Genomic DNA, 24,934 nt, shown 5'->3' with positions numbered 1-24,934 from the left:
CGATTTTATATTGGATGCACACCCTATCAGATTCTGCCTGAATTTTGTCGCAAATGGCGTTATTCCATAGCACACATCTATCGGTTGCTTTGCACACATCGATCTTTACCCACTTGTACACTTTTGACATCTATTGACTACTTGACATTTATCGACTACCTGACATTTATCGACTAATTGACATCTATCGACTACTTGACATCTACTGCTACGTATACTTACATCTATCAGCTAGTTGACATCCATCAACTACTTGACATCTATCAGCTACTTGACATCTATCGACTACTTGAGGTTAGTATCCTTTTAGTGAAGTTAGTGTTACAATATTGATTTAATGTTATAGGAGATCGAGGATGCCTTACTTAAACAGGCTTTGACAGAGAGCAAGCAACCTGATACTCAACATAAATCGTAAGCTTTAAATTTCACTATAACACTTTTTATACCTGTACTGTGTGCAGTGTGATGGTCAGCTCTCTTTCTTGCTTGCTGAAGCTTCTGTCTGAGTATCGGTTCAAGGAATATCATCAGATCCCAATACGACGCACTCATGTGTTAGTAGATGCACTCAGAGCTGCAAGGCGGCCTGCATTTACAAGCATCAAGACATTGACGGTTAGAATAAGGATTAATGGTGTATAAACACTCTACATTATGTTCTAATTAAGGTTCACTTTGTAAGTGAGGAAGCAGAAGATGGTGGAGGCCCATCCAGGGAGTTTTGGTGCCTGTTGGGGAAAGAGATAGCTCAGTCCATGTTTGAGGGCCATGAGCAGGGGCGTAGCTACCATTGTTTCCTGGTTGCCCAGAAACCCCCCCCCAGGAGCTGCTGAGAAAATTGGGCAGGGCTCCCTATAATTGAAATCATGCAGCCCTGCCCATCTTTTCACACGTGGCTGCAAATCAATAATCAGAGCAGCACCGTGAAGCGTTTCACTTTGGCTTTGTCTCAGCTAGTTAGTCTCAGCTAGCTAGCTACCTCAAACAAAGAAGACCAAGACTTAAGTTCTAGATCTAGTATCAATCCTGAATGCTCCAGTATTCTCAGACTTAGCTCTAAGCACAACTTTATTCAGGAAGTGTACAAGTTTAGAACAATCTCAGCCACATGAAACCTCTCAGGTAAATGACATTTAATTGTTGCTCAGCTAGACTAGCAATACACAATTGGCACCTGCATGCCTAGTATGTTACGTCTATAGCTAGCTAGCTTCTCACAAACATGTAAAAAAAGTCATGAACAATAGATAGTCAATAACAGTAGGTGTGCCCCAATCAAGAGGGTGTGGTACCGGAAGTGGGCGTGGCCACAAAAATTTCGCGGCGCTATCGCACCGCTGATTTTTCTGCAGAAACCCCTGTCTCAAAAGTCTGCCTACGCCCCTGATGAGAACAGTAAGGTTGTGCGGCACGATTTATTGGCTTTGCAGGTATTTTGATGTAAAAGTGTGTATGCGTAGTCGCTGACATACACTTTTTTATACAGGGTGAGAAGTTTCTTCTCGTAGGAAAATTGATGACCATGGGAATCACTCAGGGTGGTAGTGGTTTCTCCTTTTTTGGAAGTAGTCTCTACGCATACTTGTGTGGTGTTAAAATCTGTGATATTGACATACCTGATGAAGAAGTACCAAATACTAACGTCCGGATCCTTATTCAGAAGGTATATAATATTATCTATATAATTATGTGTATAATTCAACACTGTACCTGCAGATCAATGATGCTGCTGATGACAAAGACCTAAAAGATTGTATCCTTGATGAATGTGACACCATTGTGAATGCCGGGTACAGCAAGCCACTTTTTACCTCGACGCAAGCAGACAAAGTTGAGATAGTGAAGACACTAAAACTCTACTACACTCTTCTCGAGTCTTTAGCAGAGATTAACCAGCTCAAGGAGGGATTGCAAGTGAACGGTGTGGGAGAAGCAATTGTGAAGTACCCTGAACTAATGAGGCCTCTATTTGTGCACAATAACACACAAGTTCTGACTGCTGGTAAGTGTCGTGTGTAACTGGTAACCATAATTAGTTTTGTTGTAATTATTGCAGAGACCATGAAGGCCATGTTCAAAATCACCCACTTTTCACCTAAGGGCTCAAATGATCTTGCTAAAGAAGAGGCTACTTACATGCTGTTTGTAGATTTTCTGTACGATTGTGAATGTGTTGAAGGTATGAACTATAATTGCAGTGTGCCTGTTATCATTAGGCTAATACTGTAGGTGACTCGGAGGATTCTGTCAGTCTTAAGACCATTCTTTCTTTTACTACTGGTTCAGAGTCTGTTCCACCGATGGGATTTGATAACTCTTTGGGTCTGAGATTTAACGATACCAATGTGTTTCCCACGTCGTCCACTTGTGCGTTGGAGCTAACCCTGCCCTCCAAGTATTATAACAATCCAGAGGAGTTTAAAAAGAAAATGGTATATGGTATGAAAAACCATGGAGGATTTGGTTGCCTATAAGCACTGCAATAAAATGAACATATACTCTTTTTGTGTTTGACAAAACCTATTAACCCTGTATCACTTTCATACTTTATCATGATTCTTTCGAACATAATTATACTCTTTTTGTGTTCTATTCACCCTGTATCACTTTCATACTTTATCATGATTCTTTCAATATCATTATGTTACATCATTCTAAATAGACAGACATCTAGCTACTAAGTCTTTGGTGCGACCAAACAACAATATGCCATAGTCATCACAAACAGCAAGTGGGTTCACCTCTTCTTTAAGCATACTAAACTGTGCATCAGACAGTGGGCAATTAGTGCTTGGGACTGCAACCCCATCTTGGGACTCGATACAAGGGAGGCCGTTCCAATCTATTCCATAATCTCCCTGTAATAATAGTTAGGAAATAATTAAACACAATGCTTATACTCTGACCCACCAGTTTCAAATACATTTTGTACATCGTACTACATGCACAGACTTCGTAAACTAATGAAGGTAAACACATCACTAATACTTACAATTGATGAATCATCCAATACTCCTTGTAATGCTGCTCCATCTGTTGTTAGTGAGGTCATTCCCTCTATCCAAAGCTGGTATGGCGTCCTATTGCCTTCAGTTCTCAATCTGTGATGGCTATAGCTCTCGCGGAAAACATTTAGTTGTTGTTGAATACGTGGAAGAAACACGAAGTGTAATGCAAATATATCCACTTCATCTGTAGGATCTAATAAACTGTTGTCTTCGAGAGCATAGAACAACCGGTAAAACATACACAGACAACCAACAAATACGTCTCTCCACAATCTTTCGATCCGTTGGTTGTGGACACTTTTCCCTACAATACAGCTACCTCTACCAGGACCTCGTTCAGGATTTGAAAGCATGTATTCTAAGACTTTAACGTTTTCGCCTCCTTTATCACACCGCACACGTGAAGGTAAACCATAACAAGAAACAGCGTGCAAAAAACACTGTAGTACAGTCTCAGATTTGTTGTTAGTAGACGCTTTTAAATAGATTGGTAATCGAGAAAAACCATCAATGCCTCCATGCACTACTATTCTCCAGCGTATTAATTTGTGGTGCCCATCTATGTGCCACAAGCTATTAGGCATAGGTACACTATATCTCCTGCGGTGTAAGGCTCGTCTCAGACGTCTTTGTACTCCTGTTTCATCAATACGAGAAAGGCTCTCTCTTACTCGATATCGTTGTATTCTTATCCCTTTCCCTCTTAGATAACCATCATATATAAGTATTTTGTCCACTGTTTGGAAACTGGTGAACAAAATCAGCAGTAATAATATCCAAGTCAGATTCGGAGATGTCTGTGCGCTGTAATTTGTTTTCAAATCCAAACTGTATTATTCTTCGCTTGACAGTGCTCTCAGATACATGAAGCACGTGTGCAATATCTCTAACTCTAAAATCAAACGACAAAAGGTGCTCCAACTGAGTCTCAGACACGTTCACACAAGGTCTCCCTCTTCTGTGACTATCTCTTAGGCAATTTACTTCAATATACTTATACACTTCTGTTACTGCATCAACAATGGCATCTCCACACCCAGCTGGAAACAAGTCAGAGGCATAAACAACAACTTCGAGAATGTCTTCACACTGATGAAGTAGACTGTGCACATTGGAAGTTCCTTGTTCATCTTCCACTTGAATAGTCCTTATACCATCTCCAATATTGTTAGAAACTTGATCATTTCATCAGGGCTAACATGAAGAGCCATGACTAGACTAGATTACTACTACACTGTACTGCACTGCACCATAGATAAACGAGGGGCCACGCCCAACTAGATCATGTACATGGATAGTGTCAAGTATAGTTGGGCGGATTTTAAATTACACCCCAGTTCTAACAGTGTTGTTGTTTGGCCAACAAGCATTGAGTTGTGTGTCAAATTACCCACTTATAGTGAGCAATTATGGGTAGGCTAGAGGTAGGTCAAAACCACAAAATGTTAGTAACCATCAAACAATGCCAACTGTATGCTGATAATGACTGTGTAGCTATCATTTTAGGCTCTCTTTAGAAAGCACACATTCTATAGAATATGAATAGCATAATAATTATGATAATATTGGCATAAATAGTATGTGCAAATATAATATAGTAGGTAGAAGTCATTGCAAGTTTACAAGCTCAAAACCACAAGCCAGATTGAGTGACAGGAAGCACTTCCTGTTTTTAATTAAAAAACTGCCTTGGCCGTTCGACTCACGGTAGTTTCACTTGGAATTTTAGTTATCGCGTGCACGGCTACGTGACGTCACAACCCCAATTTCTTGGTGCGGCAAGATGCTGCATGGAAGCGACAGAGTGGCACTGTTGTGGGCTTTAAACCTGCTACACGCCACCTCATGCAGCCTTAGATTATCACAGCCTGAATAGTACTACATACACCTGATAGCTCTTTGTTCTGATTCTTGCACCACCAGGCCCCAGCCAGCTCAGGTAAATGAACCACATAAATGCATGTGTACTGTGGATAGTGCAATTTCCAAGATTAGGCTATAGCAGGATCCAGTAGCACAGTGTCTTAGCTATAGATATAAATCTTCATATTCTTGCTGCGTTGAATGGTTCTTGAGAAAAACATATTTGCAAAGTATCACCAATTGACCAATTACCACAAAGCTAGCTAGCTAGCTAGCTCCAGCTGCACTGCTGCACAGTCAAGAAGTATAAGTACTAGCAATGGAGGAGCATGTCAAGTTAATTTGCACCACTTGTGACAATGTCTTACATTGGAGAAAATCTTTCCAGTCTGAAAGTATGTGGGAATGGAAAGGGCTTGACAGTAGCCTTCTACCACCAGTTCTCATAGTTTCTTGGTTTCTCTGCCACAAACTAAGCAAGGCCAGGGGAGCTTATTAGCCATTTGCAACAATGTCAGACATTACAAACCACTAGTCTCATGAATCAGCCGCCGTTCTTTTGGAACCACCGTCTGAGCACTCTTGTCATGAAGTCATTTCAAAATGGAATGTTGATTGCTCACAAAACCAATGGAATGTAATTAAATCGTTATCTTACGCCCACACATATTTCCTAATTGTTATACAAATCGCCAAGCGAAGGCATCTCTCTCTACTTGTGTTTTGCTGTGGTGCTAAATCTGTGCCCAAGGACCCCTGCTTGCCTTGCTTATGCTTCGTAGCAGCTTCTATGTATGAAGTGTTTACCATGCGTAATGCATGCGTAATGATTATCCAAATGCGTTGAGCAAAGTGCAGTTCTTTGCTGCCTCCAAGTTCATCACCTGACTGGACTTCTGCAATTTGATTGGTCAAGACGGAATTCCGTCTTGGCACATAAAACGATGACAAGAGTGCTCAGACGGTGGTTCCAAAAGAACGGCGGCTGATTCATGAGACTAACAAACCACATGATGATGTCGTACATGATGTCATGCAACTCATTAAAATTCCACCGGCACAACTCTCAGATAGTCAATCCACCAGTCCCTTACCCCGAGGGGAAGGGCTGGCTGGCGAGTCTAAGACTACACAACGGGTTGGAAAAGAAGGAAACGGAAAACGGAAACGGAAACGGAAAACGGAAACGACCATTACCATTCTGTATTTTTTGCAGTAGTGAAAGTTGATAGCAGAAGATGTATTTGTAAAGGGGTGCTGTGTGGAAGCCTATCAATCTAGTCTAGCTATGACATTCAAGGAGCAACTAGGTAAGGTAGCTTGAGACAAGGGGGTGCTTCATGTTCACTTCATTCTCATCAGTACAGTGCTTTTATGCTTTCATGTTCACTTCACTCTCATCAGTTTAATTACCATTCTGTGTTTTAAATTGAATATAATTATAAATCAATAAATAAACATGAGAGTGAACATGAAGCAAGTGAAGTAAAAACCGAAAACCGGACAAGTACAAGGCTACCATGCAGTACTGTTAGTTCAGCCATTGCAGCTGTATCTCAGGGTATTACTCTCCAACATAATTACAATCTTGTGTAAGGTTCAGCCATCAAGTTGCCATGCAATGTTGCAGCAGAGTCCATGTTTTGCAAGGGTCTTACTTCTCCATACAATCTTGCCTGACGTCATCTGTTACTTGCGAAAGCTGGATGTATTCAGTTCTCAGATTCTGACCTCCTATACTGCTTTTCCATGTGCTCAACTTTCATATCAGTCAAACAGGTTCACTTCATTCACTCTGATCGACCAGGGGCGTAGGAAGCATGCTCTGGAGCACCCCCTTGTCTCAAGTTACCTTATTTTATTGCTCCTTGAAGCTCCTTGAAGCTAGATAGGCTTCCTACAACTCAGCTCTCTACATCCCGATATTCATACAACAATGTACTATGATTCATGTCAAAAAACACAGAATGGTAATGGTCGTTAACTTTACACAGCTGAGATATTTCCGTTTTCCGTTTCTGCCTTCCGTTTCCATTTCCGCCTTCCGTTTCCGTTTCCGTTTTCCGTTTCCTTCTTTTCCATGCACCCCTACACAACACGCCTATAAAAATTTTAGCTGGGAGATGGTTGCGAGTTCTTTAACCATAGATACTATGCTTTAAACAATGGAGTTTTTTGTCAGAAGATCTCTCCTACTTGTTTTTGCAATTGGGCTTTCAGCTGTAGGTGAGACAGATCAAAATATTATTCTTTAAAGATAGAATACCAATTTACATTCAACACTACTTTACCCCCTATTAATTCAGAGGCCTCTCTGGTGTCCAACACTAGTGTGGCATGTCCTGGAGAGGCAGTTCTGTTCACATGCTCTTCGCCTGGTACTTCAGTGAGATGGCAAGTGGCTCCTCCAGCGGAATCTGGGTTGATGTATGTACAAAGTGCAATCTTGCTTGGTTCTGGAGTTGGTCGAAGGGACACATTTGGATCTGGAGTGATCATGTTTGAGGCTGTTCTTGTGAGCAATGATGGTGGAACTCTGACTTCCACTCTCATCAACCTCAGTGAAGTGTCTGTACTGGATGATAGCAATGTCACTTGTACAATTGTTAGTGGTGGTGGTGATGTAATAGCTACTGTCGATGTCATAGTTGCTGGTAAGTACTTAGCCAATATTCTGTTGAGACTAATCTCTTGAATTGCAGTTGCTCCAACCTTTCCACTCAACCTAAGACAGTCCACTAGTCAAAATCAAATCAACTCGTCCATTATCAATGTAGAGTGAGACCCTCCCTCCTCTACTGGTGGTGTGTCTGTCAGGTATGTCCTCACCATCTCCCCAACACCTCTTTCCGGGTCACCAGTAACCATGGACACCACCTCAGCACAGATGACCATCTCGTATAACACTCCCTACAATGTGTCTATTAGAGCTGTCAACTGTGCTGGCTCTAGTACTGATGTAATGGTGATGATTCCATCTATTGGTTAGCTATTAAGCTGAAATTTATACTATTAACGTGTACGTTTATCTGATGCAGCTGTTTGCCCCTCCAACCCAACACCTGCGGACCAAGTGACCATCGTTGGTGCTCCTCCACTGCCTGCACTATTAGAATCAACCCTGAGCTTCACTTGTAATGGACAGACGGTAACAGCATCCTGTGAGAGTGATGGACGATGGTCACTTGATCCTACCACTTACGTATGTAGCTCAGGTAAAGTAGATCGATTTACTATCAGACTGTTATTAGTACCCCCTCAGAGGTCACCTGTGGCTCTCCTGCTCCTTTCAGAGGCAGTGTGGATATCAGTGGTGGGGCACCACCCTTCCCATTGAGTTCAGAGGTGACCTATCGCTGTAACAAAGGACTGTTCCCGGCTGGTGTTATGACCAGTACATGTGAGAGTGTAGGTGGAGTGGGAACTTGGAGACCAGACACTAATATCACCTGCAGAGACATGCTTGGTTAGCAGCTAAACTTTTTAGTGTGCATTTTTTAATTATATCGCATTTCACCACAGTAAACTGCTCTCTCCCTGAGGAGCCATCCAACGGAACCATATTGAACTATGAGAGGTTGAATGAGACAGTGCTGGAGGGAACAGTGCTGACTTACCGGTGTGACAATGGACTCTCACTGACAGGACCCAACACCATCACTTGCACTAACGCTGGAGTTTGGAGCACTGAGCCTGAGGCAATCATGTGTGTACCCCCAACAACTGAAAGTAAGCACTTGATCAGCCTCTATGTGTATGAAAGTATTGTATACTGTGTACGTGCATATCCATTGTGATGAGCGTCATTGATTTCCTTCCCTGCTCCATGCAGCTGTTGTCCCCCCCTCTATTGGACTTATAGTTGGTGGTGTTTTTGGTGGAACACTGGTGCTGGTGTGTCTCATACTCATCGTGGTGATTGCCCTGTGCTTACTGAGGAGACAGAAATCAGACGAGCTCAATGAAGATGTGGTGGAGATGTCGGGACTTCAGGTAAGATCATAAACTCGGTGTGTAGTGTGTATCTATGTGTCACTGCTCAGGGAGACTACAGTGAGCTGAGGCATGACGGCCCAAGGAATGCAAAGAAAGTGAGTTGATTTTTTGCTGCTGCTGTACGTTATGATGCTGAAAGTAACTTAAATAATGTGTCTCTCCCCACTTTCTTGTTCTGTCTCTCTGTCAGGCCCAACCTCCTCCTCCTGACTCTGAGGGTTACAGCAGAGTCAATCGTAGCCCGGTGAGAAGAGCTCAGTCAGTTTACACTATATACATGTAGACCATGGTACCTCACATTTAGCCAAAAATTGGTTTATGGCATATAAAAAATGTGTAGTGCACTCACTTTCTATATGTTATAATGTATAGGATGCTGGAGCACTAACTTACGATGAGGTGGTCCTCAACTCAGACAATGTACGTAACACTATATACCTGGAGCTATTGAACAAAGCATTGATTTTTTATTTTTCCTCCTTACAGAAAATAGGAGTCAACTCAGAAGGCTACAGTACAATGAACACTAAACAGGTAATTTTCATCTAGACACAATTGTTCATTGCATTCCATTTTCCTGCAGACTCAGAGGCTCCCCGGCTATGGCCAGCTCGGCAATGTGGTGAGTGTGTGTGTGTGTGCAGTCATTAGTGAGAGTATTGTGACTAATGGGTGTTTGTTTTGGTTGGCATTCTAACTATACTTATTTCAAGTTAAAACAAATCATCTTTGGTTCATAAAGAAACTGTTTGTGCGTGTCCTGTGGTGCATGTACACCAATACAATACTTTACCGCAATATCCTGCATCACATTGTACAGATCTGTAACTGAAATATATTCTTGACACTGTTTGTTTCCCGACACCCCAGGCTACAGTGGAGCCAGTGGTCTATGCTGCCCTTAGCTCCAGCCAGCCCCACAAGAAAGGCAGCAACACGACTGCCACAGTGGACCAGCACCACGTCACCTACGCCACTGTGGATGTTGCTGCCACCAGTAGGAAGCAAGCCAAGGCAGCCACCCTCCCCGCCAGCCCAACAGGTGAGTCTGTTTGTGTGATTAGGCTTTGAGTCATTGTTGATAGGTGTACCAGATATGTTAGAATGTACCATAGTGCGTCCGTTCCTGGTAGTTAGAGACATCTAGCGAGATCCTCATTTTTTCCCATTTCCATATGATTAAGCTGTATATAGTGTTGTCTGTTCCTGGTAGACAGGCAAAACAACACTTGGAAAAGACAAGATAGAAGCATCCTAATTAAAACTACCAGGAACAGACAACATTACAGCATACTTCTTCTTAATCAGCCGAAATGGCAGAATCCCATCACCTGACTAGCTGATTAGGAACCAGTGGAAGTGGTTCTTTGATAAGCTGTCAAGTTTACAGCTTCTGGCTTTACCCTTACCTTTTAAAGCAGTGGGTGATTGAGAGCTAACCTTGTTATGTGAATTCACACACTGAGTTGGTGCACCAAGATATAGCTGCTATAGACTCCCCTCAATGGTATTCATGGCTTGGGTGTTAGAAAGTGTTCATTGCTTCCTCCAGTGACAGGTGACCTAATTGTAGTGGCTGCCCTGAAGCATATAGCGTACTGAAATAATATTATGTTTTAGGTGGCCTCTTTGCATTAGCGAGGTCAGTTTTCTCTCTCTCTCACACACACACACGCACACACGCACACACGCACACACACACACATTCTCTCACACACACACACAGCCTCAGCCCCAGCCCCGCCTGATGTGGACAAGCTCCTGGACATTGACCAGGCCTTGGTGCAGATCAGGTCAATGGACCACAAATGGAGGGAGCTGGCTGAGACTATGAGGCTGCCTGAAACAATGATTGAACAGGTACTTACTAATCTTAAATCTATCAAGGGTCAATCATTGTTCTGTACGTGGTGTGAAGGAATGTGTTGTTGTTTTTACATGATGAAAGTTGATAACAATAACTTTCTTAAAAGTCATATAACTAACCCATTGTTTGGTCACACCTTAATCGTACAAATAGAAGTGCCAATCTATTGTTGGTATAACTCACTCAAATATCTCATTTTAGATCGAGGATTCATGTGGAATCAACCATAGTGGCTGTCTAACGGAGGTGATCGACCAGTGGTTGAGGAGCTGTTCTGGGCGACCAACCTGGAGAGAGCTGGCTGGTCATCTTAGTCATATCGGAGAAGAGCAACTGTCAAAGGAGCTTATGACTATCTACGATACTGGTGAATAGTGGTTTCATGTGTGTTACTTCTCGATCAGGTGCATTAAGGACTGGGACCATAGATTGAATAGGGAGAGGGATTGGAAACGGAACTTACCTCGAATTATATCCGCACTACGCCTTGGTGTAATCGAGGCTGTGTATCTAACGTTGGTATAATCTGGTACCCTTGACTGTCTGCTAGATTATACTACATTTGTACTAAAACTTGCACTTCCAACTGACACTTGAGACCATATGGGACACAGTACACCGATGAGTTGCACAGTCTTAGCTATATTAGGCCACTCCAAGTGACACTCTGGTTTCTGGTCCTGAAGTTTTTCTAATTGCATGCGGGCGGGCGGCTTTTCTCATTATATCAATTTCACCTTATGAATCTCATTATTTTGCAAATGAATATCATTATCACACTATTTTGTGCCACATGGACCATTCTGCGCATGCGTAGTAGATAGAAATCCAATAATGAGATAGAAATCCAAGAATAAAATCTGATGCGGGCGGTGGACCAGAAACCAGAGTATCACTTGGAGTGTCCTTAGAAGCTAGCATTCTAGGTACATAAAGATCTCATAGCGTAACAAAGAACGTTTTGTACCTCTAGCTATTATTATCTTCACAAAAGTCAAAAATGTATATTTTCTTTTCCAACTAATGCTCACCATTAGGGGGCATGAGAATGACGTTTTAGGGGGGCTCTGAATATTTTGTAGTGATCATAATCATGAAACATTGTTTCCCGCGTGTTGAGCAACCGTAACACGGATTGACATCAAAAGCTCTCTAGTGCTATGCTGCAAATTCAATGTAAAATGTCACGTGACGCTACTTCCATTTCCAATCCCTCTCCCTATTCAATCTATGCTGGGACCAACATAAAAATAAAATTTATAAGAGGCACTTCAACCTGCTGCTGTTTACTTTGTTGCGCTCAAGAAAGTACACAATGATCCCTATATCTGCTTATTTTTCTCGTAGGGGGCCTAAAAGAGAAATTCAAAGCAATCAAGCATCATGCACACATACACCCAGCACTACTGATAGCTACAGCTGCTATGTTAGTGCCGAGCTTTCTTTTATTCAGCTTGATTTGTGTGAAAAAACACCAATTTGTCAGTTTATGTACCTCTATCTCCAATATGAAATAATTTTATAACATGTACGTTTCACAGAATTAAAGTGTGTTTATAACTGCATGGAACAAAGCATATTTTCCAGCTCTCAATGCAGTGAAGTAGTAGCAGCACCATGAAACGTTTGTCCAAAGTCCAGAAAGTTTGCGTACCTCTCCTGCTCTTACTGTACATGGTAATCTAGTTTGAAGTACTCTAAGATACAGTTTAGGTATTAGAAAGTGGAACACAAGTATCTTTATCTGTATTGTGTGATCGAAGAGATGGCATTTGAAGGACTTGGGAACAGACCTGTTATGGTTTGTAGAGTGTACTGACACCCCCTTTGGAGCTCACTTTCTCATCACTTTGCATATAGTAGCTCTAAAAGATTAATAGCCTATGTCTAAGTGTATCTGGTGTCTCCTCAAGAGCACAGTTTGCTATAATACTACAAACTCTTTACTGACATTTTGAGTGCACACACCCCTTTTGCTCATTACACGCCCCTTTTTAGCAGCTCGCCTCATCCAACGGAAGTGCTGGGCGTTGCCTATCCCTTTCTTTCGTTTATCTATGGATAAATCAGCTAAGGAAGGCTTATGGAAGTCATCTATTGCCTCACAAACTTTACTATAGAGAGTGTTTTAAACACAGACTAAGTCACTTCATCTCTAACTTATGGGCTAGAACAGAGATCTGCAATCCTTAAATAAGCTTTGCTAGAAGGATCACTTATATCATACGACAGGTTTACTTCCTACATGTGTATAATGGCTCTATCTTCAAGATTGATTAAAATTCCAATTATAGTACACACACCAGGGGCGGATCCAGGACTTTTGAAAAGGGGGGAGGGGCAATTAAAAGAAACATTTTTACAAAAGGTCAACTGTTTTTTTAAGGCCAATCAGTGTAGTTTTTCTGGCCATGGGTTTGAAGATGACTATAATTATCAACAATATGACATACATAGTAGCAGCAAATAGCAGAAATGCATGAAGTCATCTTGCTCTTCAGCTTCAAAAAGTCTCAGCTAGATTGTCTGCTATTCTGCTCTAAGCCACACCCACTTCGTGAAAGTTGCAAAGAATGGGTTGAGCTAGAATACTGGATCCGCCACTGCACACACACACACACACACCCACACACACACGCTCACAGGTCGTCTCCCAGTGGAGTTGAACATGAAGGCGGTACCAAATACTGTGTACAAGTATGACCGAGCCCCTCCCCCTCCCCTCCCCTCTCGATCACCTACAACGACAGATGACAGTCCTGGACTACCAAACCTTCCCTCACGTCCTCCTAAAGCGTAAGTTGATTGAATGCCACAAAACATTCCCCTATGAAACTACCACTCCAATTGTGTGGTCTGCAACCGAAGTTTTTGTAGGAAAAACTTAATTCAACAAAGCAGTGGCGGATCCAGGGGGAGATCCAAGGGAGCAAAGGAACCCCCCTTTTGCTCAGAATATTAGAATTGATTTTTAGCAATCTACAGTCATTTACAGTCATATTTTACCTATTCTACTCTACAGATGTACTAAGGTCAATACATGCATGCAGTCAACTCTAGAAGGAACAGAAGCTAGCTAAACCCAGCTAGTGGCAGCTTCTTCTTTCTCAACTGGATCTTCGCAAATAGCAATAGCAGCAAAATTGAGGGAAGCTCCCTGAACAGAGATGGGGATTTCCCTTATCCATTTGGTCATTCAGACCAGACTAGCTAGCTAGCTCTCTCTAGCTCTAGCTCTAGCTCTATGATTAATATTAGAGTAACGAAATGAGGAGAAGACTTTAAACAGGAAGAGACCAAGTGTTGTAATGCCAATCTCAAAGCAGGTAAAGTTGAAATGCAGCAGACACTGAGACAGTACAGTAGAACCTCGCTAATCCGGACCCCTTTAATTCCCAAACCTTGCAAATCCGGACAAAATGGCAAACTGAAAAAGAGGAGGGGCTGTCAGTAGAATAGAGTATTGCACATGCGCAATGTAAATTGCTTAGCTGAATCAGCAATAATTTTATTGATAAACTGGCTCAAGACTATGGCCACTGCAAAGAAAACGAAGAGAGAGCTCACAAGCTCACTGTATTGGAGAGAAAGTTGAGATAAAGACTATTCTAGCCAGCAGCTTCCCTTCTGGCCACAGCAATATCATAATACATGTACAAAATGTATTTGTTAATGATATTCATAATCAATTAATGACATCTGTTAATCCGGAAATGTCATGTATTCGGATGGAGTCTGGTCCCGCTCTATTCGGATTAGCGAGGTTTTCTACTGTAATACAATCAAAATAATAATTATACAAAAACTAATAACGAAAACAAGAATAGGCTCAGAGTCACAGGATGTAATATCAGCACTGCATGCAGTCTCCAAGTTTTCCCTCTAGCTCTACCGACGTCCCCAGTCCAGCCCCAGAGAATAACTGCAGCCTGTACTGAGGGCCCTCACATGACCGGAAGTGGGCGTAACCCCAAAATGTTTGCGCTAAGCGCGGTGAGACAACGAGCCGAATTCAGGGACCATCCTTTCACATTTCCTGCATCCGCCACTGCAAAGGGATGGGGTGGTGTCAGTAGGTTAGGCTAATGTCATTGTGCATCAAGTACACGCCTCCCATATCGAGTGTTCCAACTATATAATGTGCAGGTAAATTGTAATAACAACATATCTTGTATCGCTTAACTTAGCTACTTGAACGGTTCTTATCTCCTTCTCCCCCATACAGAGCTGGTGCGATGGTTCCAGCCCGTCCCCCTAAACCAGCCCCTTACAACGAACCCCTGGTACCTTCTAAGCAATACACGAAGCACTAGGTGTGTGGTACAGAATACAACAAAAATTTTAGTGCAATTTGTTAGTATCAACTCAATACATGAACTCAAGTGTGTTATCCCATAGTTTAGTCACAATCACTTAATTGTCATTAAGAAAGTTTTATTCATATAGGTTATTTCTTCTCAATTCGCTTTTAGAAACATTTTTTGATCACTGCTCATGTATCGAGAACATTAATTTGTATAAATTATATACAATGATATATATGTATATATAGCTCTGGTTTGTTTCTATGGATACATGGATTAATTGTGTGCCCTCCAAGTAATTGAGGTTGCCTGTCATTTCGTGTCTGCCTATGTCACTTCCTCTCATTGGTTGTGTCTGGAATTTACTGGGGAACCCCTGTGATTACACTGATTGGTGTTTTCATAGCAAAGCTTGACGTCATCAATATCATTTGTGCATCTGAATTGAAATTTTGTACTCGGACTTTTGACATGTGTAGGAAGCTTGGTTGCTTTTATGGCGTACTTGTAATGTTGCTGTAACGCATCATTGGATTCTACACAAAATCTTGAAATGGTACATATAACCTCAATTGTACTGTCACCGCTTATTTGTCGTGTATACATGACAAGGCTTTCAGCGCATGACAATCAACACACTTCATACAATGCCAACTAAAGTCTATTTGCATTGAGTGCGACCCCGGAAGTTATGTGGTCAATTATGGCTTCGTTGCTTTTATGGCGTACTTATAATGTTGCTGTAACGCATCATTGGATTCTACACAAAAACTTGAAATGCTACATACATAATTATAACCTCAATTGTCAATTGTCCTTGTCACCGCTTATCTATTAATTTGTCGTGTATACATGACAAGGCTTTCAGCGCATGACAATCAACACACTTCATGTAATGCCAACTATAAAGTCTATTTGCATTGAGTTCGACCCCGGAAGTTATGTGATCAACTTTTAGCTGGTTGGAGCTTACCAGCTCTACAGCATACCGTAGAAACTGGATTATTAGCGCATGCGCTTTTGGGGTCAATAGCAGAGCTCTATACGCTTATATTCGAGAATGCGCCTATAATGCAGTCATTTCGAGCCCCACCCAGCAACCGGATGTCTCTGTGATGAGTGCTGACTCGCAAGCTGGCTAGAAAGTGAGCAAGCAAGGAAAGCAGGCAACCCTAACTGGATCTATTATGTTACAGTTCATTTTACAGTTCATTTATATACATAATTGAAATTTATATTATAAAAACATTCATATTGACCAGGAACTTGGAATAAAAGGACCTCATCCATGCATGTCTCACATTCTCTCAGCATGATCAGACATAGTAACAGCATGCCCAGAGAGTCCTTTCAGATGGCTATATAGCTATCCTGCACTGTACAAGCTAACTATATAGCTCATAGATAAACAAAATTAGCTGAATCAATTCACTAATAACCGTCGCATAATTGAAAAAGCGCTTCAATTCGAGTATAAAAACCTCAAGTTGAGCATGCGCTTAAAATAAAGATATGCTTATAGATCTATATAGTCGAGTAAGCGCTAATAATCCAGTTTCTACGGTATAGATATATAGAAGTGCTTTTTAACAAGGAATCCAGGTATATGAAACAGTAAAGTATGACAAAGTTTAGACTCGCAAGCCACTCCCTTTTCTTTGATTGGATGGGGGCGGGAGAAAAGGGACTGGTGACTCTGGGCTACAGCTTCTGTCTCTACCAGAATTTGGGTAGAGATTATTGCGTGAGGTTAAGTAGAATTGCGTAGCCTGCAAAAGTGATCACGGGCTTCTTAGCTACAGTTTGAGAATGGATGCTAGTGCTAGAAAAGAGAAGATGATGGAGTAATAACGACATCAGGCATTCAGCTAGGATATAGTCATCTAAGAAATCAGCAGAGATTAGCTTGTTTTAGTTTTACGTGATGAGAACTGGCAGCCGAAAGTCATTGGTTGCCTAAAGCTTTTAATAACCTGTACAATACAAGACAGATAATGGCAGAGGGCAGCAGTTGAATTGAGAGTAGTCAGACTTGTACAAGCTGTCTTAAATCGCTGCCACTCCTCGGTTCAAAGAAGGACTGCCAAGATTTCTACGTTCATCAGCTGTTCCATGCTAATCCACAAGTTGTGGCACAACAGACACTGGTACAAGGATCTATAATATCAAAAGGCTGGCTAGATAGATGTGTTTAGCTTTGACTCTGCTTTGACGCATCTGGATAATTTGCACGTGACATTAATATTTAATAGCATTCTTGATTTACACATACAAGCTGTAGCCCATGCAGAGTCACCAGTCCCTTTTCTCCCGCCCCCGTCCAATCAGAGAAAAGGGAGTGGATTGCGAGTCTAGGCAAAGTTATGACAACTTTATGAAGGTCAAACTCAGGGAAAATTAGAACAAACATAGATTGCATGCGATGTACATACAAACTCAACACACTTTAATGATTGTTCCCTCCATTAGATCATGTTTACCATAAATACTGCAATCTGATTGGTTAGAGCATAGATGTAGGATAGAGGGATTGGAAACGGAAGTAGATTTCGATTAAACATCCGCACCTCGCCTAATGATGGCTAATCTATTCCCCAGGAACTTCACGGGTAACTGAGATTACTGCAAATCTAGGATTTTCTGAGTTGTTACTAGAATTCTGTAAAGTTCTCCAGTATCCAGTGCAACTGTGCTTTATATAGATAGTGAATAACCACTGTTCAAGCTCATTTTACCGTTGTACCGTAAGACCTCGATTTAAAGCGTTAATAATTACGAAGCCAGAGATCGCTTCTTTTGGAGGTTAAAAATTATATTGAAGTCCTGGTGTCGAATATTTAGAGGGTCGCATCTAATTAGAGGTAACGTTTAGGGCCGTAAGAAGATTTTTTAGGTAGGGGGCAGAAAAAAGGAATAGACCCTTTCCTTGCGACGCATGGAGTGGGTCCCCCCCTCCCGTCCCGCCGGAGATGAACTTTTTACATTTTGTATGTTCTCAGAGATAAACAGGAGAAGGATACATAGTCTATCTGCATGTGGAGCTATAGCAAAATAGTTTATTCGACGTGGAAGCAAAGTCACGTACGAGCAACTGCTTCAAAGTCAAGCGAATCAGTTAGCAACTTGTGTATATAAAGTAAGAATAGACGCTGGGGATTCATCGAGCTTCGTAAGAAGAAGGTCCTATACTTTCTTCATCATGGGCAGGCTGAGGTACTGAAGAGAAAAAAGAATGAATATTGTGCCATAGTGAGCTCTAGCTATATAAATTTCAGCTGCATGTGGATTAACTTACTTTAGCAGTGTTGTTGCACAAACCATGCACATGCATTTAACCAATGTGGTTAGGCACTAAATATAATATCAGGACTGTGATCTGCTGACTCTGCAGAGGAGCCCCACTGCCCCACCCCATTTCACTGTCTGTACATATACTTAAAATGCTTGTGCCATCAGTTAAAACATAGATTGAAAAGGAAGGGGATTGGAAACGACCATGCAGGCCTCCCTGTGTAAATGGTTGAAACAGTACTCCGCGTTATGATTTCGCGCTCGCGATTATTTTTGTTTTGACCATACTTTGGTTGTATTTCAACTGTTTCTAGCTCTCCTATCCACTAGCGATCACTCAGAGGCTGGGAGGTTACTCTAGAGGAGTAAGTTTACACCACTGACAAGCTCTAACTTGTCTAAGTCCGCTGTCTTTACTCTGTTTTTAGTTTTTGTTGAGTATAGCTTGAATTACTCCATGTCAACTTTTCTCTTTCCCTGCTGCGAAGCCTAAACAGCAAAAGACATTGCTTGACTCGGTTATTATGTATCTAAGTGCTATATAGAATGGTTTCATGCCATGGATAAGCTTTACTGTTCATAAACGTTTGCAGTATAGTCTTTCAAACTGCTTTAGTATACTTTTAGACACACCACGGGCCTTGACCTCTCACGACTTCATAGTAAGGGCTATTCCTTCTTTTATAGCATTTATTTGTTTAGTGATAGTGGCTGCGTTGCTTAGTCGACCTTTTAGAGCTATATTCTCTTTACTTTTTAGAATATTCAACATTAAAAGTGATCAATTTCACCATTTCTATGTACAGCACATGTATGGCAGCCAAGACAGGTAATGAGCATGCTGACTATAAAATAATCCCTTTGTAGTTTTAGCCACGCCCTATAACGCGGGGTGTTTCACGCAAAAATTTTCGTTTCCAATCCCCTTCCTTTTCAATCTATGGTTAAAAGGATTTTGATCTCATCCACGTTTCGCTTTTTAATTAGCAGAAGCAATAACATAACTCGGCAGAAGGATACTGTAGACTTTCGCTATTCCAGCTCTCTAAAGTACGGCCACCTCGATATACTGGCCATTTGGTTTGGCACGGATATGCGCAAAACTCACCCTGAAATGTGGCCATGCACTCGAGTACTGGCTGCCTCAAAGGTTTTTAATACATGTTTATTACGGTCGGATATGACGTTTTAGGTATGGTTTGGCAGATAAATTGGATTACACTTAAATAGAGAGCAGAATTAACGAGTCATTATCCTTCATTACCCTCGAGACAAAACTGCCATTAGATTCGAGGTAAGGTCGTTTTTTAGCCGCCGCTATTTTTGAAATACAGCCACCAAGCTGCACTGTCCCACGGGTGACCGGATTAACAAGAGTCTAAAGACTATATACATTGACTGATTGTTTTTGCGACATTTGCCCCTTTAGTATACCCCATTAGTAACCATGTCTGGCCAGTCCCCACCCCTAAAAAACGGGTTTCAAGTAATCAATTAAGCAAATCAATTAAGCATTCATTCTCTGCATAGGCATGCATCGCCTCTAATCGTAGAGCTCAGCTTGCTGCAGATGAGGAGGGGAGCTTATTAAAGCCTCTGAGGTGCTGTATGATTTTCTGCAGCAGAATAATAACCTATTAATGCTTGATAGACTTGCAACCCGTCTTTCCTGTTGTGAGGCATGCCACTCCCATCTAACACATGTCAGGAAAATTCTGCTAATTCTGCTATAGTGAACCCTATTATAGGAGCACCAATTTCAGCACTTTTCTTAGAGAGCACACTCAGCACAGAGTATACTGTTTCTTTGCTTAATAATACCATAACTGTTTACCTCATTGTATAATTCCATGCATGCATGCATAACTATTGCCACTCTGCATTAGAACGCTAGTTATTGGTAGCTGCAAGAGTGAGCAGAGAGCTGCAAGGCTCTGCTGACTTGCAGCCATAATTTTAGACTTGAACTTTTGGCATCGATTGTTTTTAAGCTATTCTATAGTAGTTTTATGTTATGTAGCTTTGGCACCTCCACCGAGGCATCAGCACCCGCGGTGCTTTCGTATAATTAAGCGATGGCATGGCAACACTGTATAGCTGCATGTCTCCGTTAATTAAGATTCGTGATTCTTAATAACTAACCTCAGCAGAGGCTGGAGGACTCGTACCAAACGCCAATTGATTCGGCAACATACCTCCTGGCACATGCTGTAATGATCAATTCGTTCCAGAGGCTAGGTGCTGGAGAGGGAGTCGACAGAGGGAAAACATTAAAACAGTAATTTTGCCAACCATATCAGCCTCACAGGCACTCTAAACTACTGGCTCAGTCAGTAACACTACATGTGCAGTGCATCCATGCAGTCAAGAGAGTATATATAGAACTACATGCAAATGTGTGAGTAGTTTTGTACTTAAATGTATATAACATTTCTAAGAAAATCTGCTGATACCATTGTGTAGGTGAATAAACATATCCAAAAATGTTTCCATAACAACATAAGGTGGTGGGTTAATTTGTGGTGATTAATAAAACAGTTATAGTGGGTAATCAGTTGGGGAGAGAAAGGCCAACGGTTTCCGGCTAGGGTTTGGAACTTCGTCACAACATCTATATAGGCTATAATAATTAGATTCAATGTTGCATACTACACATCCTCAAAATTGCTAGTTTTCAGTGCCGTTTCTGTTAGGGAGAGATTTGATCTTATACGTCTAAAGTCCAAAAATTACACGGAATTGAATAAATTGTAAAGAAAAGATTTGTCCAGATCTAGAAATGCTTTAGTTATCGCGATATGCATGTTACATACATTAACGATTACCCCCATTTTCACCTAAAATGATTTCCTACTATATACAACAACTGTTGGGGAATACTGTTGTCAGTAAGGCTTATTCATTCACGTACCTATAATGGTATATCAGCACATCAATTTCTTAGCCATGTAATCTTGAGATACATTTAAGGTAATTTTCGGGGAACAAAATATTCGTGGTTCAGCAATATTGAGATATTTCGTGGGTAGTATTTTCGTGGTTGGAGCTTGCACTGCAGAAGCAAGGTCGCTTTATTCGTGGGTAAAATATTCGTGGTTTGAGCTCCAACCACGAAATCACAAAATATTTTGCCCCACGAAAATACAATCTATAATTATACACGGTACTCTGACACCTATTTTGGTATTCTACTCTCTAGACTGGTGCACTGTATAGTGTATAGTTCTAGGAGATAATTATAAGTGAAGTGAACAGGGTTGCCTACCAGGAGATGATTGAATTTGTATTTGTGTATATATAATTATACATGCATTGTCAGTTACATTCAGTCTGGACTTTGGCTTGGACTTCGTTGCTTTAGCTAGCTACATAATTATATAACTTATTTTCCTCACCACTATTATTAAAATGTTTACGGCTTCTGTCTGTAGTTACTGGAGAGCCGAAAAGATCACGTGGTAGTGTACTTTTAACGCAGGGGCTTGCCTCGCGCTCGTGCTGTTACTTGCAATTGGTTCTGTCATTCTTACTATGGTCGTATATCACTAAGTAGTGGACGCTCAGCGGAAAGGCTAGATATAGTAATAGCTGGACATGGCTTCAATTAGTGCTGCTTCAACTAGTGCTATAGAGGATGGGCTGGCGGATGAACAAGCACAATCTACTCACTTTTTATGTCGGGGAAACATTTTCTAGCTATGAAGACTTGCATAGCAAAATAACTACGTTTGATAAGAAGAATTTTGTGAAGTTATGGAGAGGGACAGAAAGAGTGTAGAGGCAGCCTGTAAACGTCTTAATTGTGCTCTGAGTGGTATTACGAGGTCATATTCTGTTGTATACATTGTGGTAAGAAGTTTAAGGCGAAGGGTGGAGGAATACGTGCCACAAAGTGAGTTAGAAATAGCGTAGAAATAATGTTGCATACATGATCGATGAAGCAAAAACCATGTATACATAAGGTTTCTACAGACCCTCCTAACCAATCGTATTTCACACGTGTATTTTCACGCTTAAACGACTTAACTGTTTTTGACGAAACTCTAACAATGGTTTGTGTTGTCATCCTCGTCTACAGGACTTTCAAAAAGGGATGCCTCATGGAGCTAACTCTATACGTGCATCAGTATGGATGTGTCCCTATATACTGGTTAAAAAATTAACACCAATGAACACAACCATCCCTAAGCTGGGCTTGCCTTATATATACGTGTTGTGTATTTATCGCAATTAAGTCATCTCAATAATAAGCTAGCTACTACAGAATTCAAGTACGGTATTAAAATAATGGTGAATACTAGGAACTCAGGTAGTTTAAGGGTGTTTTTTTTCTTGAAATTGAAGAAAACTATGTTGGTATCAGAAGAAAGCTCTTAGTGAGATCTACTAGAAACAATCCGGATATTTGGTATGAACTCATTCTAGCTCTGATTACAGCAAATTTATTGAAAAAAATGCTCAAAAAATGTGAAAATGTTATGATTTGTATGCCTACTGTACAAAATACGTGATAGCAGCCCTAAATATCCACTTGGTTTCTATTGTACTGTAGTAAGAGCTTTCTTTTGATACTAAGATTGCACCAAGAAAGCGATTATTGGAGGCAGCATACTTTGGTTTAAGTATATAGCAAGTTAACGTACGCAACAAGGTAGTAACCATGGCAACGATGTTATCATCCTGATCCATTTTACGTATAATATTATAATATGAATCCCGAATATAAAAGTACACAATGAAACCATTACACAATAGCAATGAATGGATTGCAATACACCCTCATTTATGGCCCATATTTATGAAACGGCCTTAACCAACCTGAGAATTGTTTAGAAGGTTGCCCCACCAAAGGACATTATCAAAGGATGAAAAAGGAAGCAGAGTTGTTGGTAACAAAAAATTAGTTCAAGACAAACTGGCAAGTGCTATATTGGAAAAGCGATTCTGTTAAAAGACTCACCAACATCTCAAAGATAAAAAAAAAGGGATGTAATAATTATTGTAGAAATAATAAAGAACTCTGATTCACGATAAACATACACAGGTAGAGTAAGTCGCTGAACTCCGTCAGACATCAAAGTGCGTCAGGTAAAAGGGCGTGTAATGCACGACTACCGAATAATTCTATTTGCGCCAGAACATAATTATACGATCCCCGTTTTTGCCAAACTAGTACAGCTAAAGAGCTAACTGACACAAGCTGAGTACAATCTAGATAGAGTGCAGTATATACAAAGTGGAGCAATTAGGCAACCCTGCATGCAAAGCGGAGCTAAAAGTGCTGAGTCAGCAATACTCCAGCTATAAGCGCTAATATATATTTGAAAAGTGGGAAGAAATAGATGAGTTAACCAGTGAGTTTATTGTTGCACACACACCACATCTTGTCTTACTAGCTTATGCCAGTTCACTATAACTATTGTCCGTGTAAGTAAAATTATTCATATGCCCCCCTATCATGAGGAAACGTGGACGACCAAAAGGAGTTGAAGTTACTGCTATAATTGGCCTTCCTGCTAAGAAAATGAAGAAGGGTGCCGTCAAAAATGTATCTAAGAAACCAAAAGTAGCACCGTTCATTAAGCTGCATTCGTCGGTGAAAGAACGAGGTAAATCGGTAATGCTATCGTAGACACTAATGGGTCATTCCATATCAATTCAACGAAATTTAAAACGTGATCTCTTCAGAATTGCATGAAACTTGGTATTATGTATAAGGCTAACAATGTTAGGTTTGTGACCAATAATTATGGCTTCTGAGATTGAGTTAAAAAATGTAGAAATTCCCCACTTTTAGGAACTGGCTTAAACTGTAGCTTTCTAACCATTAACATTGAAGAGTATAATGGTAGCGCTGGTAGAGTAAGTCGCCGAACTCCGTCAGACAGCAAAGTGTGTCAGGTAAATAAATGGGCGTGTAATGCACGAACAAAACAAGATTGATTAAAACTAATTACACACACCATATAGATACTGTACACTCTGTGGATGTGAAACGTAGGTAGTATATGGGTAGTAGCTTGTGTCAGTTAGCTCTAGCTGTGTAGTTTGGAAAAAAACGGGGATCAGTATGTTCTGGCACAAATCGAATTATCAGTTCTGTAGTTTTTTCAAGTGATCACTGCTCAGACTGGAAGTGACTTGACCTATCCAAGTTTTCGCTGGATAGTAGTAGTCCCGTTGCCATCTGTTAGTGTGTGTAACTATAATTTGAATAAATCTTGTTTTGTTCGTGCATTACACGCCCTTTTACCTTATGCACTTTGATGTCTGACGGAGTTCGGCAACTTATACTCTAGCAGCACTGGTAGACCCTAGCACTGGTAGATCTACGCAGCGCTGGTAGCAATTAACAGTAACAGCAGTAACACTGGTAGCGCTGATAGCAGCAGTGGTAGCACTAGTAGCAGCACTAGTATAGCAGCAGTATCACTGGTAGCAGCAGTAGTATAGCAGCAGCAGTATCACTGGTAGCAGCAGTAGCAATATGAAAATGTGCAGTTAAGCCAGAAGTCGAACGAACGAACCAAGGCCGCAGCGTCCGGGAATGTTGGAATTGCAGGTAGAAAACACAAATTCAACAAGTATGTCCAGCACCCTAT

General features: G+C 41.1%; 2 protein-coding genes and 1 long non-coding RNA gene across 5 annotated transcripts in view; all 3 read left to right on the top strand.

Moving 5' to 3' along the window:
• The first annotated feature begins 76 nt into the window (after nucleotides 1–76).
• On the top strand, nucleotides 77–789 carry LOC135350302 (uncharacterized). Its single transcript, XR_010399107.1, has 4 exons — nucleotides 77–294; nucleotides 347–414; nucleotides 465–618; nucleotides 672–789. It is a non-coding gene; the product is annotated as an uncharacterized LOC135350302 (long non-coding RNA).
• Nucleotides 790–1,392: 603 nt separating this feature from the next.
• LOC135349432 (uncharacterized) lies at nucleotides 1,393–2,642 on the top strand. Its single transcript, XM_064547968.1, has 5 exons — nucleotides 1,393–1,433; nucleotides 1,490–1,666; nucleotides 1,720–2,005; nucleotides 2,060–2,182; nucleotides 2,233–2,642. The coding sequence occupies exons 2-5, from the start codon at nucleotides 1,520–1,522 to the stop codon at nucleotides 2,475–2,477; spliced, it is 801 nt and encodes a 266-aa protein (XP_064404038.1). The 5' UTR covers nucleotides 1,393–1,433; nucleotides 1,490–1,519; the 3' UTR covers nucleotides 2,478–2,642.
• A 4,354-nt stretch (nucleotides 2,643–6,996) lies between these two features.
• Nucleotides 6,997–24,934, top strand: part of LOC135348198 (uncharacterized) — a 70,887-nt gene continuing 52,949 nt past the window's right edge. The window contains exons 1-17 of one of the 3 annotated variants that reach the window (XM_064546418.1): nucleotides 7,003–7,100; nucleotides 7,181–7,528; nucleotides 7,577–7,858; nucleotides 7,913–8,089; nucleotides 8,137–8,340; nucleotides 8,397–8,603; nucleotides 8,707–8,867; nucleotides 8,918–8,965; nucleotides 9,061–9,114; nucleotides 9,243–9,290; nucleotides 9,357–9,404; nucleotides 9,454–9,492; nucleotides 9,741–9,912; nucleotides 10,597–10,730; nucleotides 10,939–11,104; nucleotides 13,383–13,533; nucleotides 14,963–15,152. In XM_064546418.1, the coding sequence (XP_064402488.1) occupies nucleotides 7,741–7,858; nucleotides 7,913–8,089; nucleotides 8,137–8,340; nucleotides 8,397–8,603; nucleotides 8,707–8,867; nucleotides 8,918–8,965; nucleotides 9,061–9,114; nucleotides 9,243–9,290; nucleotides 9,357–9,404; nucleotides 9,454–9,492; nucleotides 9,741–9,912; nucleotides 10,597–10,730; nucleotides 10,939–11,104; nucleotides 13,383–13,533; nucleotides 14,963–15,050 (1,815 nt within the window). In that variant the 5' untranslated portion in view covers nucleotides 7,003–7,100; nucleotides 7,181–7,528; nucleotides 7,577–7,740 and the 3' untranslated portion in view covers nucleotides 15,051–15,152. Of the gene's footprint in view, nucleotides 7,101–7,180; nucleotides 7,529–7,576; nucleotides 7,859–7,912; nucleotides 8,090–8,136; nucleotides 8,341–8,396; nucleotides 8,604–8,706; nucleotides 8,868–8,917; nucleotides 8,966–9,060; nucleotides 9,115–9,242; nucleotides 9,291–9,356; nucleotides 9,405–9,453; nucleotides 9,493–9,740; nucleotides 9,913–10,596; nucleotides 10,731–10,938; nucleotides 11,105–12,084; nucleotides 12,711–13,382; nucleotides 13,534–14,962; nucleotides 15,153–24,934 lie in introns of those variants that run through there. The other 2 variants (XM_064546426.1, XM_064546410.1) reach the window with 2 other exon arrangements.

Source organism: Halichondria panicea, chromosome 1, assembly GCF_963675165.1.
Source record: "Halichondria panicea chromosome 1, odHalPani1.1, whole genome shotgun sequence".
Taxonomy (NCBI): domain Eukaryota; kingdom Metazoa; phylum Porifera; class Demospongiae; order Suberitida; family Halichondriidae; genus Halichondria; species Halichondria panicea.
The sequence above is the reverse complement of the archived record's forward strand: the minus strand, read 5'-3'. Positions and strand labels throughout refer to the sequence as shown.

Excerpts from the sequence above, each read along its gene's own strand:
- LOC135349432 (XM_064547968.1), top strand. The coding sequence starts at position 1,520 with ATGACCATGGGAATCACTCAGGGTGGTAGTGGTTTCTCCTTTTTTGGA. Across the intron at positions 2,006-2,059 it reads CACACAAGTTCTGACTGCTG|AGACCATGAAGGCCATGTTC; the intron begins GTAAGTGTCGTG and ends TAATTATTGCAG. Across the intron at positions 2,183-2,232 it reads CGATTGTGAATGTGTTGAAG|GTGACTCGGAGGATTCTGTC; the intron begins GTATGAACTATA and ends CTAATACTGTAG.